We start from the raw sequence: 14,630 nt of genomic DNA, 5'->3' as shown, positions 1-14,630 counted from the left end.
ATGTCTATGTTGGATATGATTAAGCAACAGTACCAGTAAACATATTGCTGATACCTCTCAGAGAAGTGCGACGCTGAATGAACAAAAATCGCCTAATCTAATACATGTTGCAATGAAACGTTTTTCTACAATTGTTACATAAACATACACTTTTGGCCATTAACACTTAAACGACTGGCACTGTCCTCAATTGAAGAAGATAAATGAAAATATCTTGGTGCTTTATAACTGTCATCTGAACTACTGGTAGCCATAACAAAAATAGCTCACAAATGTCAAAATCATATTGGCCTAGAAATAATCCATTTTGAAAGCTACCACACTAATAAACTTGAAACTGATTGGCTCTAAAAATGCATAGAATAATAATACTTGGTAGATAGTCCTCGGAACTTTGTTAGGCCTAAACCCATCTTTTATTATCTATGAATACAAATCATATTACATAAACTTCTAACGCAATGTTTGTACATTTGCCCTAGCTGTAAAAATATTTATTATTTATGTACGGCACAGTGCTAATTCATAGTAAATTCCGCATTAAGTTAATCCATCTATGAGTTAGGAGTTGTTGAATAAATGACAGCTTCATTCTTTAAATGCAATTTGGTTAGTTGGTACTGGTTAAAAAGACGTGGTCTGAATTACACAAGTTTTAACCATATTTTATCAGAGAACACGCGGCCTAGGAACATAAGTCTATGTTGTAATATAGCGGCACCTCAGACAGTTGTTAAGAAGAGATTTAAGAAGCAGATCAAAGAAATTAATATGAAGTCTACCAAGAAAGGTACCGGTGATTCTAAATCTAATATTTCTGAATTACAACCGTGGCCATCATATATACAAGAAAGACTTACCTTATGGGATAAATTAAAATCGCAGTATGACGCAGAATTACTAGCGAAACCAGAAAAAACTATTGTTATAATTTTACCAGATGGTAAAACAATTGAAGGATTGGCTTGGAGAACTTCGCCTTATGATATTGCAAAAGGAATTAGTCAAGGGTTAGCTGACAATACAGTTATTGCAAAGGTCAATTCTGAACTATGGGATCTAGATAGGCCTCTAGAATATGATTGCAAATTATCTTTATTGAAATTTGATGATCCTGAAGCCCAGCAAGTTTTTTGGCACTCTTCTGCCCATATTCTTGGAGAAGCTATGGAAAGAGTTTATGGAGGATGTTTATGTTATGGACCTCCAATTGATAATGGTTTCTATTATGATGTTTCTTGAAGACAAAGGAATTTCTAATTTAGATTTTCCATTTATTGAAAACTTAGTTAAAAGCATTGTAAAAGAAAAGCAACCATTTGAACGTTTAGTGATGACAAAAGAAGATTTACTTAAGATGTTTGAGTATAATCCTTTCAAAGTTCGAATTCTGAATGAAAAAGTTGATACCCCTACTACAACTGTATATCGTTGTGGTCCTTTGATTGACCTATGCAGGGGACCCCACATACGAAACACAGGTAAAGTAAAAGCATTAAAAGTCACAAAAAATTCAGCTACTTATTGGGAAGGGAAGGCAGATGCAGAAACTCTGCAAAGAATGTATGGGATATCATTTCCTGATAATAAATTAATGAAAGAGTGGGAAAAAATTCAGGAGGAAGCAGCTAAACGCGATCATCGTAAAATTGGTAAAGAACAAGAACTTTTTTTCTTTCATGAATTATCCCCAGGATCTTGTTTTTTTCAACCAAGGGGAGCACATATTTATAATACACTGGTGGAATTTATTAGAAAAAGAGTATCGCAAAAGGGGGGTTTCAGGAAGTTGTTAGTCCTAACATCTACAATTCAAAATTATGGCAAACTTCTGGACACTGGGCTCATTACTCTGAAAATATGTTTTCGTTTGATGTAGAAAAAGAAACATTTGCATTGAAACCTATGAATTGTCCTGGACATTGTTTGATATTTGATAATCGTACACGTTCTTGGCGTGAATTACCCCTACGATTAGCTGATTTTGGGGTCCTACATCGCAATGAATATCAGGTGCTTTGACAGGCCTAACTCGTGTTCGCAGGTTTCAGCAAGATGATGCACATATTTTTTGTGCACCTGAACAAATACGCCAAGAAATTACTTCATGTCTCGAATTTCTTAGGCATGTTTACAAAGTGTTTGGATTCACTTTTCAACTAGTGCTATCCACACGACCAGAAAAATATCTTGGTGACATCAATGTGTGAATGAAGCAGAAAAAGCACTAGCTGATAGTTTGGACAGCTTTGGTGAAAAATGGAAAGAAAATCCAGGTGATGGTGCATTTTATGGTCCTAAAATCGATATTACGATTTTAGATGCCCTCAAAAGGGCACATCAATGTGCAACAATACAATTAGATTTTCAATTACCTATCAGATTCAATTTGTCTTATGTAAGCGAAACCGGAGATAAAAAAAGACCAGTTATTATTCATAGAGCAATATTAGGTTCTGTTGAACGAATGATTGCTATCCTTACTGAATCATATGCTGGCAAATGGCCATTTTGGTTATCACCCCGTCAAGTGATGGTTATTCCTGTTGGTCCTTCATTAGATGCATATGCAGAGGAAGTGAAAAATAAACTATATGATGCTGGATTTATGGCAGAGGTTGATACAGATGCTGGTGATACTATGAACAAGAAAATCAGAAATGCACAGATTGCTCAATTCAATTTTATTTTAGTTGTTGGTGAAAAAGAGAAAAACAGTGGTACAGTTAATGTACGTACCCGAGATAATGTTGTCCACGGTGAACTTACAATTTCTGATTTGATTAGTAAGTTCAAAAAACTATCTGAAAATTATACTATAAATGAAGATGTTCTTTTGTAAATGCATTTTATTTTATATTTTTAATTATATTTATATTTAATTAAACTAATTTTAGGATATCAACTTACCAATGTAACAACTTATTTCAATTACATAGATGATAATAATAGATTAAATATAAGTGTAGACAGGAATTTGGTCAGCAGAGGGTAGACTGAATTAAATCCTCATAACATGTCATGTTATTTGAAGGGGCTACAGACATATATATACTTATAACTCTCACGTCTTTGTATTTTCTGCAGTTACTATACAATTAAAAATTCAATGAAATAGATATATGCTATGCTTAATTGTGAATCTATTTGTATGCAAATATTTACATAATAGACTTGTAGTAATCTAAAAGAAATGAACAAGTTTCTTTCAAAATACCAATTGCATAAAATAATTGATCTTGAATAGATAAATTGAACATAATTGTTAAAAACATACAGTATGTATATTTATGGTGTAATTTTTGTTATAATAGATTGAAATATAAAAAACACATAAAGATAATATCAAGTTTTTGCTTTCTATTCTTCTGCTGATAAAATATATGTTAAAGTATACATACTCGTATAAACAATTATTCAAACAAAAAATTATACCTATAGTTTGTTTCGGTGAGATGAAAATTGGGATCAATATATACATGCATCAAAGTGTGTAGAAATATAAAGATGCAGTATACAACTGTCTAAATATTCCACTTATTTGCAAATTTACTCAATCACATTTACTCATAGATACATATGTAATATAAGGTCTATGCATTCACTACATTTTTTTTTTTCAATTGAATAAAATAATCTAATTTCATTCATCAATTGCATTTCTTAAATTGTTAATATTTAATAGTTTTGAAGCACATTTATGAAACAAGGTCTTCAAAATTAATATATTTCTTCAAAAAAAATGGCTTTAAAAAATTATTTTTTGAAAAAAGTTTTTTGAAATTTAAAATTAAAATGTTAACTAATTGAAATAAATGTTGCTAAATGTTGCATTCTTTAATTAACTTACAAGATGTAATTCTTGAGTAATTTAGTAATTCTGTATAATTAGTTTCATGCTCTACTGAAATATTTTAAGTAAAGTATAAGAAATTTATTGTTTCTCATGAGTTACAGCCTTAATATGTGACTGCAAACTCTTTATGACAGCGGTTTCCAACTTTTTCTTCCTTGCGCCCCCCTTTGAATAAAAAAAATATTGCGCCCCCCTTCTTATTTTTCTAACAATTTAATTTAAATATACTTAATATAACTGAAATTATGCCAAATAATACACAGTATTATAAAAAATATACATACAAACATAACTATTTATTATAAGAATTTTCTGTTTCACATAAGTAAGATCTCATAAATGGTAATAAAATTTCGAAAGCATTATTTGTCAAAGTAGGAAAATCGTCCTTTACTGGTAACCATAACTCAACAATATATTTTCGTCCTCAAACATCTGCTTCAATGTACTATCACTAGATAAATCAATTATCATTTCTGCTCTGCTGTTGAATGACCAAAATCATCATGTTTCTCAATGACAAATGGATTTCTAATCCATTCGTATTTGGACGTAATTAGATAAAGTAATGCGAAAATTGGTTTCGTAGACTAGTCATATGCCTGATATAATAATAAGATCTTTACTTACTTCTATTTCATCAGTAAGTATTTTGCTGATTGGTTTTTGACACTTACTCAGCATTTCAAAATAATATTTTTGAAACAGCTTTGCGCCCCCCTTGGAACGGTATGGCGCCCCCCCCCAGGGTGGCGCGCCCCACAGGTTGGAATCACTGCTTTATGATATTTATCCATGGTTAAATGCATTTATCTGGGAAAAGTTGCTATAAATGTAAGATGCCTACTATTTAAGGAAATACATAAGCAAATATATCATTTATTAAATATGTATATCATTGTTCTAAAACAATATTACATATGTATGACAGTTACATGTTTTATTTGTGAGTGCATACATAAAATAATACCCTTTTACTATTGTCAACACAAAAACTCAATATAAATGTGTGAGTATTTCTGAATTTTACCCAATTATTGAATATATTTTTAATTCTTTTATATCAAGTCGACCCTGCCTTTAGTATTTTGTTATATCAAAAATTTAAAATAAAATCTATAATTCATTTTAAATTATAGTATGTAAATTGATATTGGAAGAACATGAAAAGAAAAAAATAGCATTGAGTAGTAAGCTTTTTTACCCATTGAATTTCAATTTACATTTAATTCAAACATTGCAAGAAAATGTTTAGTTTTGTGAGTATTTACTAATACTATTCTGTAAACTATAATTACAAACCATTCATCCGTTAGCTCAGCTTGTCAAACTTTCAGAATTTACAACTTGCCACTTTTTATTAAATAAAATATCTTTGGATTCATATTACAAAATGTATAAAAACAACGTACAACACATCATCGCGATTCGATTTTAATAACTAATTTTGTTATTTTAAGAATTAATATGTTCATAATGATTTATCCAGGGACTTAGGTTAGTTAAAATAATATAAAAATTTAATTTTATATACGGTTGGCGAACGTGGCCCCTTGTTGCGCCATACTTCTTTCAAGAGTCATCTGGCATTTGTATATGTATATAATGGTCGTTAATAACGTTATTTAGGGTTATTTATTTTAGTTTTGTCTCCTTGCATACTTGGTGTTAGAGTTCTTTTAATAAATTTATTTAATTAAGCATTTTAATTTTTTTATTTAATTTTATTATTACTTGTGGTATAATTATTTTATTTTAGATTTTGCAATAATTAATTTAGTGCTATGGTTAAGGTAGGCTAATCTTCTTATAACAAATAGCAAGCATATTCATTATAATATATTATGATATTTTATAACTTACGCATTTTCTAAAATAAAATAGAATATCTCATATAAGATCTACACCTGCTCAAACGATTTTTGCAAAAATTTCAGATGGCTGATTCTGCTGTTAGTGTACAGGTGGCTTTAAGGATAAGGCCTTTAGTGGAAACCGAAATTTCTAAAGGATATGTTAAATGTCTCGAAACAGTGCCAAATGAACCTCAAGTTTTAATAAAAGATCTTTCGTTTACTTACAACCATGTATTTCCACCAGAAGTTTCGCAAGCCGAATTTTATGACACTGCTGTTAAGGGTTTAGTTGATGGATTGTTTAAGGGTAACTTATTTCTTCTAGAATTTAATTTTGACATATCTAACATAACTTTGGTGTAGGTGAATTTATCTCTCAATATCTATAATCGCAAATTCTATTTTTACATTAATCTTCAGTATCGTTACTTTTTTATTTATTATTTTGTTTAATCTAAAAATATATTTTAGGCTACAATGTGACAATATTAGCTTATGGTCAGACTGGCTCTGGAAAAACTCATTCCATGGGCACGGCTTATTCAGGTGGGCCAGTCGAGGAGATGGGTGTTATACCAAGAGCAGTAAAAGACATTTTTCAAAAAATTTCAACTCTGAAGGAACAATATGATTTTGGATTACAAGTTAGATCAATATAAAACTACTTTCCAAATATTAAAGCAATAAATTTAAAGTGTATAGTTAAGGAGCATATGGGGTTTAAATGAGAATTAGAATTTAAAAGCCATAACCTTTTTACACTGTAATTAGGGTTTATTTGAATATCCATAAATGGTCAGAAATTAAACATACCAGATTTACAAAATTTTTGCATTGTGTTTGTGCTTCTGGATGTTTGGTTGAATATAATTGTTCTGCACTCTTTAGAAGGAGTGTATGGATTGATTGGCCTTGCTATTTAATATAATTTGCTTTTAGAAATCATAATACTTTATGAAATTATAAAGATAATAATAACAGTGTCATTTCTTCAGTAAAGTAATTTCGCATGTATTCTACAGGTATCATTTATGGAATTATATCAAGAACAATTATTTGATCTTTTATCAAAATCAAATAGAGATCAAAGTATAGTTGATATCAGAGAAGATCAACAAAAAGGAATTGTAATTCCTGGATTAACCGAAATTAAAGTATTTAATGCAAAAGATACATTAGATTGTTTAGTTAGAGGATCTCATCGCAGAGCTGTAGGTGCAACTGCTATGAATAGTCAATCCAGTAGAAGCCATGCAATATTCACTATCCATATACAACAGCAAAAAATCAGTGATGAGTAAGTAATATTTAGTAATATTAATAAGCTTTACATTTTTTTTTTTGTTATTAAACACTGAATCTACTAATGATGAACGAAAATAATGGTTTTTGAATTGTTCACTAGCTCCGATACCATACATACAAAGCATTTGTGCAAAAATTATGCATGTGTGTGTATATTAGCTTTTTTTTATCTCTTGTCGACGTTTTCACAAAAACGATTGAACTGACTTCATAATTTTAAATGCCATTTGATGTAATTCGATTATTTAATTGGTCCTGCGACAAGAGGTTTAATTTTAATAAATGCATCAAAGTTTGGAAAAATTTGATACCAGTTTCTGTCTAAGTCCATTATTCCACATTTAAATGGCTAAATATTTCCTTTTTATTACTAGAAATAGTCTAACAAGTTGCAAGTTCCATTTGGTAGACTTGGCAGGATCTGAAAGAGCAAATAAAACTAAAGCAACTGGTAATCGCTTCCGAGAAGGTGTAAAAATTAATGAAGGATTGTTAGCTCTGGGTAATGTCATATCAAGATTAGGCGAGGGCTGTACGGGTTTCATAGGTTATCGTGACAGCAAATTAACAAGACTACTTCAAGGTAAACTAAAGCTTAGATAGAAATGGCGTTTTGGATAAATGAAAATATGGTCAAATCATTTCAGACAACAGATTAATGATTTGAATAATTATAGAAAGAGAGAGATGTTGTAAAAACTGCAATTTTTATTGTAAGACGATAAAAACATTCAAAATACGCACATGAAATTAGAGTATTTTTTTTATAGAGATTATAATTAAATATACCGGTTTTATTCCGTTCAATACCACTATTGAAAATTTTGGATACTAATTTTTATACGTCAAGCAATAAACAAAATTATAATAGCATTAATAATATGTATAATATTTAAGAGCAATAATGTAATTAAAGTCATACTTCAAATATGAAATGATCGGTTTGTCATTGTAATTAGCATTTAGAAATGAACCTTCATTAGAGAAATGAAGTAATTGCTGATTAATAAATTCTATAATATTCCTTCACACAGTGGATTATTTTAAACAACGCCTAAACAAATATTGTTTTCGCAACTTTACTCATCATGTAATTGTGTTTGAAGAACTTTGTAATTAAAATTAATATACATTCATTGACTGCTTGAATTTTGTAATTTTGTAATTTTGTATTTCTCTAATCTCATTCTTTGAATAGCTGTAATATCTGCCTAAAAAATATTTTCCATTTTAATAACTTCAAAGATTTATAGAAACTATGAATAATATAGAAATAATTTCTAATCAATAAACTTATGTTTTGTACACGGCACTAATGTTTAATTGGTTTTATTATTTTCAAGGAACAGGGTAAAATATTCTTCTGATTCAGGCATTTTTCATTAAATCAAGATTTGTACTACGATGTAACATTAGCATGTTTATTTATCTATGCCGATTTTCTGGTTGATATCGGTACGCATACAACGTTGATGCCGCTACTCATACAACGACAGATTTCTATTCATATACTCTATTCATATACTCGACGACTAATTACAATCGACCCGTATTGAAATTATCTCATCGAGAGCGAATGACGAACAGTTCGGGCGTAACGGTCTTTCGTTGCATTCGTACGGATTTACACCCTAGTCGCGCCTAAAGAAGTTTTACTTAAAAAATTATAGATTATTAATGATGTTTATGTAAGTCGTGTAAAATATTTGTGTCATCATTAATAATTTCTAATTTTTATATTTACTATTTTCATTCATTTATCTTATTATCTTCAATAATTTAATCTGTTCTATCATTTGTTGATTTTAGTATGCGATCGCGCACTCCTTTTTTTTTACGTTATAATAATATCCTTCCTTGTCCCTTCATCTTCGACACTTACGATGTGTTTTCAAATATTTCTGTATATATTCACATGTTTAGTACTGCGTCAAGCATTGTTGGTGTTTTTTGTTTTTCAAAAATTAAATATAATTTAAATAAAATATTAATGTATTTGTTTGCGCCAAAATATATTCGATGGATATACAAAACATATTGTTCACATTGAATCAAATCATCCGATTTATGATATAACCAAAATAAGAATCAATCAAAATAAAGTCAATCAATACGATACTCAAAACATTAAAAGTAATACAAGTATAATTTGTAATAAATTTAAAATAAACACATAAGATTATAATTAAAGTGTTTTACAACAAATTGGTCCTTCAAAAACCAATTCAATTGGAATGGTTTCGAACCTCAAAGATGAGGCATACAATGGTTTCGAAATGTCTGTAATTATTAAAGTGTGTGTTAAAAATCTGAGTGTCGTATTTAATATTCGTTCCACTTACATCACAAAATTCTATATATCTATATATATATATCTTCTATATATATAAAAATAAGTCGGGTTTTCCTTCCTGACGAAATAACTTCAGAACGCACGAACCGATTTCGACAATTTTGCATTCGTTGGAAAGGTCTCGGGCTCCGCAAGGTTTATAGCTAAGAAAATTAGTGGTGCATGGCATCGTGCCCTAATGCAAAATGCTGGAACTTCACGCATCATAATTAAAAATTCGAGTAATGAAAATAATCAACAATTGTTTAAAATAATTTCAAATTGATTATCTACATCTACATATATATAAAAATAAGTCGAGTTTTCCTTCCTGACGATATAACTCCAGAACGCACGAACCGATTTTGACAATTTTGCATTTGTTAGAAAGATCTTGGGCTCCGCAAGGTTTATAGCTAAGAAAATTAGTGGTGCATGGCATCGTGCCTTAATGCAAATTGCTGGAACTTCACGCACCGTAATTAAAAATTCGAGTAATGACATTAGTGAGAATTATCAGAATTATGCTTGGTTAGGTCAACGGGCAATTCTTGCCGCAAAGAATAATGATGTACACGCACTGAATTTCACCATTCAATCAAAAATTGCTGGTGATTTAGTGACTTACCAATGATTCCGACTGGTCTTTCGTTTGACTTCAAACGATCGCAATTTCCAGTTCGCCTTGCCTTTGCGGGATAAATTTCAAATAGATTATTTAGAAAATCATTGTTTTTTATATGGGCAGTTAAACGTTGCCTGTTCACAAGTTGGGAAACCATCCGCTTTGTTTGTGTTAACGTCAGACCAAAAAACAAAAAATGTGGTTTACCAAAGAGCATTTCAATGAAACGGATAATTTGCGGATTCACTTTCATTTACTTAGAGAAGTTCATCTAAAAAACACTTCATTTTTGTAATCGAAATAAATTCATTACTGTTGTATAATAAAATCACATTTTTCCTTTTCAAATATAAAACGAACAAAAAATTTCTTTATCTGGTGGCGAAACGGAGTTCGTCGGGTTTGCTAGTATATATATATATATATATATATTATATATATATATATATATATATATTATATCGTACGGATATATATGGCATCCGTTATATGCCATATATATCCGTACGACATACGAGTTGTTTCGATACGAGTTTAATTCATTCCTAAACCACGCTCGTATCTGTTTGTCATGTGTAATATATTTTCAATCTCTAGATTCGCTTGGGGGCAATTCTGTTACTTTGATGATAGCTTGTGTAAGCCCAGCAGACTATAATTTAGAAGAAACAATTAGCACATTACGATATGCAGATAGAGCAAGAAAAATAAAAAACAAACCAGTTGTAAATCAAGATCCAAAGGCTGCTGAAATTATAAGATTGAAAAACACTATTCAGCAATTGCGAATGGAATTATTAGGAAAGGGCACTATACATGAAAATGGAGATGGCGACAACAAAAATGAACTTGTACTGAAATTGAGACAAGAGGTTATAACATTTTGCACAATAATTTACTTTTATATAGAATAGAGGTTTAATATTACAATATATACATTATATATTGTAAAGAAAAATTAAGAAACTTGAAAAAATTCTAAAAGATTATTACTTATTTATATAATACATACAAATTATATACATTATTCTATTAATTTCAGATAAAGGAGTTAAGATTCAAAAATAATAATTTATTGAAAGCATTAGATTCATCAGTAATGGAGATTGCATGCTTGAATGAGAAAGTAATATTAAATGAAGCATCAAATGAACGAATGACTCATAAATTGACGGAGATGCGAGCAATTTTTGATGAAACTAAGGGAGAGTTAAGCACAAGTGAAAACTCATCTAATAATAGTACTTTACATAGAATTAAAGAAAAAATAGATGAAATGCAGGTTTGTTTTTGTATTTTATATAACTGACAATTCAAAAAACTCTGCTTCTAATGATAAGTTTGAGAGTGTTTTTTGAAATATAAAAGTATAGAATAACATATTTATTAAAATAAGACAGTATTAAATCCATTTTTAGAAAGAACTAAAAAAAGTTTCTACTGATATTTTGGACCATGATATTGAAAAAAGACCTGTATCAGAAGTGTCCAGTAAATGTAGTGGTATTCAAGAAGATCTTCACTTAGAATCATCTGAAAGCATTACTGATCTTGATGTAGAGGAACAACAAGATAACCATTTATCTCAGCAGGCAGCTTTGACAACAGAGCTCCAACAATTAAATAAGGAATTGGCTTGGAAGCAAACATTAGTTGCACAAGTTGCACAAAATCATATGAATTTAGCTGAATATCAAGTAAATATAAGAGAAAATGAAGATGTCATAATTAAACTTCAGAAGGAGAGGGACGAGCTAATGATGCAAATAAGAAATATGCAAAGTAATGCTTCGTCCAAATTGGCTGAAGAGAGAAGGAAACGTGTGCAGGCTTTAGGTTTGTTTGAATAAATTATTAATAATATAAAATATATAAAAGTAATAAACATATATATATATATATATATATATATATATGTCAGTCATGTCAGTCATATGTACCTGATGCTAAGAGGTTCTACACGAGCCATTTCATATGCAACAATGCCAAAAATATCCAGCACAAACAATACATTAGCAGTATGTTGTATGTTGCATATAAAACTGATATGACTTATGGTTTTCCCGACTATAGGACCATATACGTGTGTCATAAAAACTGATGTTTTTCCAGGAATTTTGGCAAAGACAAATTCTTTGATACATTTTTAACTTTGATACATTTTTAACTTTGTAAATTATCTAATGAAGTTATTATCATGGGGATTAAAGTGTTATTTATTATTATTTAATGTAATAATTTGTAGTGTTCATTTACAATATACATATTGTTTTTTATAGTATTTTTAAGAAATAATCACTTTATATATAATTAAACAAGTTCTGATAGGTCTGAAAATATTATAGTCTCTGTTTGATAAAATCCTAGATCAGTAAATATGGTGTTTAGTTCAGAATAAAGTGTGGTGCATGTAACTTAACAAATGTGATTTGTAGGTTGTGAATAATGTTTCAGTAAAATTAATATTTTGCAGAAACCGAGATTGCAGAACTTCAGAAAAAATTGATACAACAGAATAGATTGCTAAAACTAAAAAGAAAAAAATGATCAACGTATAGCAACTTTAAATAGTGAAATCCAACAAATCAAGGCCAGCAAAGTAAGATTTATCAAAATAATAGACTTCATAAATATAAAAGAAACATTGTTTTTCTTATATAATATTATTTTAAATTATATATTCTGAAAAAAAAATCTTCTAGGTAAAATTGATAAGGACTATGCGTGCAGAATCAGAAAGCTTTAGAAATTGGAAAATTACACGGGATCGTGAAATGGCAAAATTAAAAGATCAAGATCGCAAACGAGAAAATGACATGGCACGTATGCAACAAATGTTTGGCAAGAAGCACAATGTTCTCAAACGTAAAGTTGAGGAAACAATAGCAACTAACAAGCGTTTGAGGGTAATGAAATATTTAAAAATACTTACATTTTTGCAAATAAGTATTGTAATTGTGAAACTTTCAATGTAACATAATGCAGTTTTATAATTGTTTATTGTTATCTTTATAATTTCAATTTTGATTATTGTTTAACAATCAAATATGTATGAAGTTATGATCTTTAAGTCTTGCCTTAAGGGGCTATTCTAGTGTAGAGTGATGAATTTTAGGTCATTTTTAAAGTGTCGTAAAAAAAGCAATGAATGTTTTTACTATCCATTTTTTTTACCACTTGTTTATTAACATTATTTTATTATAAGCCATCCGAAAGAAAAGAAATGTTGCAATGGCCCGAACTAGCAATGAGTGAAAAAATTTTTTTTACAAATTGGTGACAATTTTTTAAATATAGTAAAAATTGGAATTTTGGGATGATGCTAGTTCTGGCTACAGATAGGTCTATAAACGAGACTCTCTGAACATTTCAAGTGAATTGGTCGAGTAGAACTCGAGAAATCATGTCAACAGTACTGAAAAAGCCTGTTCTGAGAAAAACGCATTTTTGAAAGTTTTGCATGAAGTTTTTTGCTGTCAAAGTCATAAAATGAAATGTTATACTTCTTTTAATTTATTCTGCCATTCCTGCTTCATGCATCGAACCTTTTTCTACTTCAAAAAAAAAAATTCTGCATTTCTCTCTTTCAATCGAGCAGTTCTAGCCTCCTTTGAAGCGTTGGATGTACGTATTTCAGATCGTTCAATCCGGGCATTGTCTCGGGCAGAGCAAATGAATGAGTTTCTGGCCCAATTTGCATTACCATAAGGGTAATCATTTTTAAATCGGAAACAAACCTTCATTGAATATGCAAACAGCAATCGGGAATGAATATGTTTCGGCCCGAAAATCCAAATCAACGAATTCAATATTGTTCTGAGTTGCTGAACCTATACATTGAATTAATAATTCATCTGACGATAAACTGTCTTAAATTGGTCTAATGACTTCCTAATGCCTTTTGTCCGATAAAACCCTGCCAAACCAGTTTGAAGACCGCGTCAGTAAAATGCCTATATCTCCGAAAATAATTCAAATTTTCAAAAACCTTCTCGTACACATATTCCTAGATAGTTAAACTTTGAAAATATGATATAAAAAAAATTTCGATTTTTTTGAATTTCTACACTACAATACCCCCTTAATCATGCAAATGATATTTTGATATTTGTTTTATGGTTGCAGGATGCATTAGAGAGACAAAAAAATGCACAAACTAGAAGATTACAGATTGGGCCAGGCAAGGTATGAATTATTTATGAAAACAAATGCTTATGAATAAAATCATTGAACAATTATCTTAGATTGAATTGAATAAGTTTATTAATTGTTTTTTTTCAGGCTGACCAAGTACGTGCTTGGGTTGAACAAGAAGTGGATGTAGCATTGAGCACAGTTGACGCCCAAAAAACACTTGAGCAGTTAATGGAAGATCGTGCTTCACTTCAGCAGAAATTAGAAATCATAAAAGCAAAACCATTATCAAATAATGAGAATGAACAAACTCCTAATGAAGAAATCGAAAAGGAAAGAAAACAGCTCCAAGATGATATTTCATTCAGAACCGCACAGATTGCTGATTTACAAGAGAAATAATAGCATCAGATCAGGGTAAATTTCTTGAAGAGTTAGGTTCAACTGAAAAACCAATTTCCATATTTTTATCATCCTGAATGGGAGTTTTGTTTTTTCCAAAATATCCAACTTATTAATTTT

At 29.9% G+C, this 14,630-nt stretch overlaps 1 protein-coding gene and 1 pseudogene across 1 annotated transcript; both read left to right on the top strand.

Annotated features, from left to right (window-relative positions):
• Positions 1-513: 513 nt before the first annotated feature.
• LOC113384659 lies at positions 514-2,934 on the top strand (annotated as a pseudogene).
• A 2,711-nt stretch (positions 2,935-5,645) lies between these two features.
• On the top strand, positions 5,646-12,757 carry LOC113385080 (chromosome-associated kinesin KIF4A-like). The gene is made up of 10 exons (XM_026622889.1): positions 5,646-5,649; positions 5,794-6,019; positions 6,184-6,356; positions 6,735-7,009; positions 7,398-7,600; positions 10,572-10,846; positions 11,017-11,256; positions 11,393-11,810; positions 12,448-12,573; positions 12,677-12,757. The coding sequence occupies exons 2-9, from the start codon at positions 5,794-5,796 to the stop codon at positions 12,519-12,521; spliced, it is 1,884 nt and encodes a 627-aa protein (XP_026478674.1). The 5' UTR covers positions 5,646-5,649; the 3' UTR covers positions 12,522-12,573; positions 12,677-12,757.
• The last annotated feature ends 1,873 nt before the right edge of the window (positions 12,758-14,630 follow it).

Source organism: Ctenocephalides felis, unplaced genomic scaffold (genome assembly GCF_003426905.1).
Source record: "Ctenocephalides felis isolate EL2017-DRISC unplaced genomic scaffold, ASM342690v1 CF-g0.4_SCAFFOLD_03571, whole genome shotgun sequence".
Classification (NCBI taxonomy): Eukaryota; Metazoa; Arthropoda; class Insecta; order Siphonaptera; family Pulicidae; genus Ctenocephalides; species Ctenocephalides felis.
Note: the sequence above shows the minus strand (reverse complement) of the source record. Positions and strands in the feature narration are given on the sequence as shown.

What these genes read in the sequence shown, in the direction of transcription:
- LOC113385080 (XM_026622889.1), top strand. Translation starts at nt 5,794, where the DNA reads ATGGCTGATTCTGCTGTTAGTGTACAGGTGGCTTTAAGGATAAGGCCT. An exon ending in AATATGATTTTGGATTACAA is followed by an intron (nt 6,357 to 6,734) that starts GTTAGATCAATA and finishes TGTATTCTACAG; the next exon opens with GTATCATTTATGGAATTATA. An exon ending in CAGCAAAAAATCAGTGATGA is followed by an intron (nt 7,010 to 7,397) that starts GTAAGTAATATT and finishes TACTAGAAATAG; the next exon opens with TCTAACAAGTTGCAAGTTCC.